Here is a 6000-nt window from a genome sequence, read left to right on the forward strand (position 1 = left end):
TCTGTTCACTTTTCTTTTTCAGACTGTTTTCTCTCTGTTGTTCAGACTGGATAATTTCTACTGTTCTGTCTTCTGTTTCACTGATTCTTTCCTCTGTTCTTACCTTTCTGCTGTTGTGCCCACTACTGAGCTTTTTATTTCAGTTATGGTATTTCTCAGTTCTGAAATTTCCATTTGGTTCTTTTATCTTCTACTTCTTTGATGAGACTTTCTATTTTCTTGTTCAGCCTGCTATTGATATTTTTCATTTAAGTATATTCATAATTGCTCATTAAAGCAATTGGCTGCTTTAAAATCCTTGTTAGCAAATTCCATCATCTCTGACATCTTGGTTTTGGTTTTTACTGATTATCTTATTAAGTTTGACATCTTCTTGGCACTTGGTATGAGAAGTGATTTTCCACTGAAACCTGGATGTTTTATATTATACTATGAGAATCTGCATCTTCTGTTTTAGCTGGGTTTCTCTTACCCTTGTTACTGCCAGGTGGAAGTAGAAGTCCAAGTTCCCCATTTGGCCTCCATTGACATCCAAGTTGAGTGGGGAAGCTCCTTCTTACTTCTGGGTGGGGGTGAGAATTCCAGCTTCTAACGTGTCTGCACTGATGCTCTGGCACATGGCAGTGGTCTTGTTACTACTGGCAATGGTGAAAGTCTTACACCCTCCACTGGGCCTGCTCTGACACCACTCCAGTAGGGAAGCGGTGTGGCATCTTGTTATTATCAGTTGGGGATACAAGTGCAGGTCCCCTATGTAGTCTCCACAAGTGGGAGGGCCTTGTTACTAGCTGGTGGGGATGAAAATCCTTGGCCTTAACTGAAAATCCCAGTGTGGGTGTGGGGGTGCCCAGTCATAGCCTCAAGAGGGTGGAAGTCTAGGCTCCCCTTGGCACTTGCCAGCATTGGTGGGCGTTGGCCAGTTTTTTTCCTGTGGTGTTTGGATAGAATAGAGCTGTTACTGTTTCAAAGTTTTGTAGGCTTGCCTGGTCCTTTGGCTAAGGAGAGCAGGCTTTTAGGGAGGCATTTCTGGTCTGTTTGGCACTTATGGATTGCCAGCTTCTTTAGCTTCATGTCTGGGAATATAAGGCAAAAAGAATACCCAGGAAATGCACCAATGTGTTGGTGTCATTCCTCAGGTGTTGAGGTGTCTAGCTGGTCTACCTTTTCAATCATCTTATGTTTGTTTTATATATGATGTCCATGGCTTTTTACTTGTACCATTATCTTAGAAGTGGCAGCCTCTTCAGTTTCTTTTTAGTTACTGAATATCTGTTCAGCTTCCTAGCATATTTTGAACATGATTGTCCCATTTACTAAGTGACTGTGGCTTAAGTTATTCTTCTCATTAAGTTTTACATGATTCCTGATAATTTGATATTTAATTTTAACTATTTCGTTGTGTATGTATTTTTAATGTTATTGCCCCTAAATCTTTTTTTGTATATAGCTATAAACTGAAAATCTTAGCTGAAGGCCCATTTCCCAGATCTTTTGACCGCTCTACAGAGAGTTAGGTTTGTGTGTAGTGACCATCCCACTACATATATGTTTTAGTAATCCCTAAAGGGGAAAGTAATAATAAATGTTTTCTCATGGCACACTCCTATTCCTAGGAAAACAACTCAACATACATGCAATAGATGTGTCATAAATGGTTAATAGCAACTCTTCTTCATCTAGGATATTGTGTATAAAATTATTGCAAAAATGAATTTTTAAATAATCATAGAGGTTTCAGCCAAACCATTTTTACTTACTAAAGTGCCTAGCATAGCATCAGGAAATCATTCCTATTATTGTTACTTTTTTTGTTGGTACCATGTGGTACCAAGGGACAATGTGAGAGCATTGGGCAATGCATGGATTGTTCTGGTTACTCTGTAGGTATAAACAGGACACTTGATTTGGTTACTAATTTAACATGTGTGTAGTGGTGGGGACCATTAATTATTTTAATTCATGGAAGTGATTTTCAAGTTAGGTTGGGATATTTTTAAACTGGTGTGCTTTTAAAAATATAGGGCCTTATTTCTATGTACAGCTTAACAATATTTTACTAGATTTGAACACTGTTCTCCAATTAACTGAGTATTTCTGAGAGAATGGTCATTTTTAATAAGTGTATCTTTCAACATAGTTGTTAACTGACTTTTTTTTGGCAGAATCAGAAAACTGATTTGTCCCAGATGAAAGAGAGTGAAATAGTAATCAAGTGTTGAAACTCTTAGCAATTGTTTTGTGTGTGTGTGTGTGTGTGTGTGTGTGTGTGTGTGTGTGTGTGTGGTATTTGAAAGTAATAAATGATAGACAACTTGCTGGAAATGAAGCAAATGGAAATGTTGATTAGAAATACCTAATAAAACTTTCTATAAAATACTTTGTATTTGCACTGCATTAAAGTCTAAGAAGTGACAAACCTTCTTTTATAGTCTTGCCTATTTTAAACTGATTGTCATTACCTTAAAAATGTAACTTGTAGGGTGCAGGTATAGAAATATATCCCGGGAGTAAGTGCATCCTGAGTGACAATGGGATCCATCACTGCAAGGAAGGGATCCTCATTAAGGTGAGCACCTGCTGAGACATCCTCTTTCCAAAGGCTAGAATGGTTTTACCTAAGAAATAATTATGTTTTATTAAATTCCCATGCTATTCCTGTTGTTTTCTGGTTTTGAAAAGCATAAACAGTATGTAAATTTTAATAATGTCAATAGTTGGTGGTTGAAAGTCTCTTGTGAGAATATTTTGTTATCTATAGATCTGCAGAAATGACAAAGGAATGCTGTGTCACTCAGAGCTCAGATTGTGCTACCACGTATTAATAAGCATAGCTTTCTATTTTATTTTTAGAATAGCCCGAAAAAAATGAGATTTTTAAAGCAGGCAGTGTTGAATGTGACACTTCCTTAAAATATTTGTTTTCAATGTCACAGGACTTCTTAGATGAACATTATGACATTCCCAAAATAACCATGATGAATAATGTCATACATAATAATGAAGGTTATGGTGTTGTCTTGGTGAAACCTACAATTTTCTCTGACCTGCAAGAAAATGCCCAAGATGAAACTGAAGGTATGGTGTATTTAGTAATTTTCAAAATAAAAACCAGACCTAATTTATTGTATTTCAACATTAAACTCTGATTAAAGAGCTTAATCTTCTTCTCCCCTTTAAAAAACTAACTAGCATATGCTTAGGCATGGAGATAGAGAAGCTTGATAAAGCTATAACATTATGGAATCTTGGAGTGAAAGAAACTTTCAAGGTCAACTAGTCAGCTAGTCAAAGCCTTTGATGTGTGGTTTCTGTGGTCCTGCATTTCCCTTCTTACCATGCTTGGCTTTCGAAAAATTTATAGAATAAGATTGGGCATATGATAGCAATGGTGGCTCCTGCTGGCATTTGTTAAGGATGGAGGCAGAAAAATGAATGTGCCAGGTTGAAGGCTGCATTTGACTAGAGGGGATCATGGAGTTCACCTCTAGTTTTTATTTGTAAAAGTAAATACCTCCCTGTCAACTGTCTTTCTTGGCAGCAAAGCTAATCTAACACAGTGGGAAGTTCATGAATTTCAAGCCATGACCCAGATTACTATGAAATCTCAGTCATGGAGAAGGATTGTGCATTGGCATAGGTGAGGAACGTTTAAAGGATGATGAAGTAGTCCTTGTCTTCCTTCAGGATCCACTCCAGCTATCTGGTAGTTCTTTTTCTCCTCACAGTTCTGTAGGTCAGAAGTTATGGTGAGCTTGGCTGGGTTATCTGCTTAGGGTCTCACAGGGTGAAAGAGGTATCAGCTGGGCGGGGCCCTTATCTGAAAGCTCTGGGGTGAGAATCTGCTTCCAAGTTCCTTTATGTTGTTGGCAGAATCAATTTCCTTGAGGTCATAAGACAGAGGTCTCTACTTTTTTTGCTGGCTGTTGGCTGAGGATTGCTCTCAGCTCGTAGGGACCACTCTTGGGTCCTTGCCCCATAACTCCCTCCATTTCAGTAACAGAAGACCTCCCTCAAAGCAAATCTCTCATGCTTCAAATTTTTTTTCATTCTCTGAATCTCTTTATGCTTTTCTCTTCTTCATCCAGCCAGGGAAAACATTGCTGTTAAAGGGTTCATATGATTAGGTTACATATACCTGAGTTATCGACTGATTAGTAACCTTAATTACATCTTTCATCTTATGAAAGTAACACCAAGTGGCAGATGGCCCTGCATCATGGGGCCATCTAGAATTCTGCCATCACAGGCAGTCACTTATAAAGCTGCTAGATTGGGAGTTCCTTTAGGGAAAATAGCAGTTTTATTTATCTTTGCATATAGCTTCTAATACAGGGCTTAGTAAATATCCAAGAGGGGTCTGTTGAGTAAATGAGATCTAGGATAAGAAAAGAAAATTCAAAATTGGTAATCTTGTATTAGGATCAGGAGACCTTGAAGACTAAGACACCTGCTTGTTGAGATACTTATGGCAGAGAGTTTGTGAAGTCCAGTCAGATGACAGCTGGAATCCTTAACAGGAAAAACTTGAAAGCTCTGATAGACTGTAGAAATACATGTTTTAGTTGGGTTAGTTTGTATATTTAACTCTATTTGTTGTAATTTGTTTTTTTTCTTTAGAAAATAAAGCATTTAAAGTTCAGACAAGTGGAGAGGCAGATGTAGCTGAAAGAGTGGATCTAGAAGAGCTGATTGAATGTGCAACTGGTAAAATGGAGCTTTACGTGAGAGCTGACCTTTCTGAGCAAGTCGAAGGCAATTGTGAAATTGTAAATGAACTAGTTGCTGCCTCCACACAAAAAGGCCAGTTGAAGAAGAAAAGGTTGAGTGAACTGGGGATCACACAAGCTGATGACAACTTAATGTCACAGGAGATGTTTGTTTCAATTGTGGGGAACCAGTTCAAATGGAATGGGAAAGGGAGTTTTGGCACATTTCTCTTCTGACCACTGTGATGTAAATAGATAGCAAAATATAGGATTTTGCACATGCTGCACCCAAGAATCACTGCTGCTATCTAACTTTGCTTCATGTCTATATTTTGTATCTGATATATTCGATTTGGTTTGAGTGAAACATAGATTTATTTCTGTCTGCAGGTGTTGCACATAAAACACTCTCTTTATAAAGAAGGTCATAAAAACATAAAATAGAAAATATTTGGAGATTTTTTATCTAGAAAGTCTTGCTTTTTCAAACACATAGTTCTCATATTAAGTCTATTATTAACTTTCTAGTATAAATACACTTTAGCACTTCAAAGAGGAGGAACAAAAGGAATGCAAGATGAGCACACAAAAACACAATAGGCATCAATGTGCAGTATTCTTATAGTTGCCTTTTAAATCCCAATTATAGTGAGTCTGATATCCATGCTTTATTTGCATAATACTTGTCTTAAAAGCTTTTATGATTGGGAGGTTATCTCCCTTATCAGGCTTATTATTGAGAATCTGAGTGGGAATGCCTTTTTATGTTGAACTATGTAATCATCAAAACAGTAATAGCATAGCAGGTTTGAAACAGAAATGAAACGTGTTATTCAGAGCCAATGCATACATAGAGCATTTTCACTTCTGCTGAATATGAATGATTAAAAAGAAGGTGCTTTTCTTTCACCAACAGTATTCTGATCAAATTTCTTACATAGTCAAAATGATTACCTATACAACCTGTATCAGCTCTGTGTTCTTGATATCATATTGTAAAATACAGCTTTTAAAAGTATTTATATTTTTAAAAAGTATATGTGACATTGAAATTCCTACTGATTAAACTTATAATGATGAAATAATAAGTTGAATCTTGGTATATTTTTCCAATTGCATTATGGACCATAGTGCCTGTGTAGCATGTGTGATCCTTTGAAATACATACAATATTTTGATACCTTTTTAGTGCTTCAGAGAGTATTAAAATTTTTCCTCAGTCAAATCGTTTCTTAAATTTGAATAAATTATAATTTTATTTTTCAGATGTTACTAAATGTGGAAGGATTTATGT

The 6000-nt window shown here is 36.7% G+C and overlaps 1 protein-coding gene across 1 annotated transcript in view; it reads left to right on the forward strand.

Moving 5' to 3' along the window:
- Window positions 1-5794, forward strand: part of SHCBP1 (SHC binding and spindle associated 1) — a 38042-nt gene extending 32248 nt beyond the window's left edge. The window contains exons 11-13 of the mRNA XM_082607027.1: window positions 2480-2566; window positions 2934-3075; window positions 4618-5794. Coding sequence (XP_082463153.1) covers window positions 2480-2566; window positions 2934-3075; window positions 4618-4943 — 555 coding nt within the window. The 3' untranslated portion in view covers window positions 4944-5794. The remainder of the gene's footprint in view (window positions 1-2479; window positions 2567-2933; window positions 3076-4617) is intronic.
- Window positions 5795-6000: the final 206 nt, after the last annotated feature.

Source organism: Mesoplodon mirus (genome assembly GCF_964341445.2).
Source record: "Mesoplodon mirus genome assembly, chromosome: 19".
Classification (NCBI taxonomy): Eukaryota; Metazoa; Chordata; class Mammalia; order Artiodactyla; family Ziphiidae; genus Mesoplodon; species Mesoplodon mirus.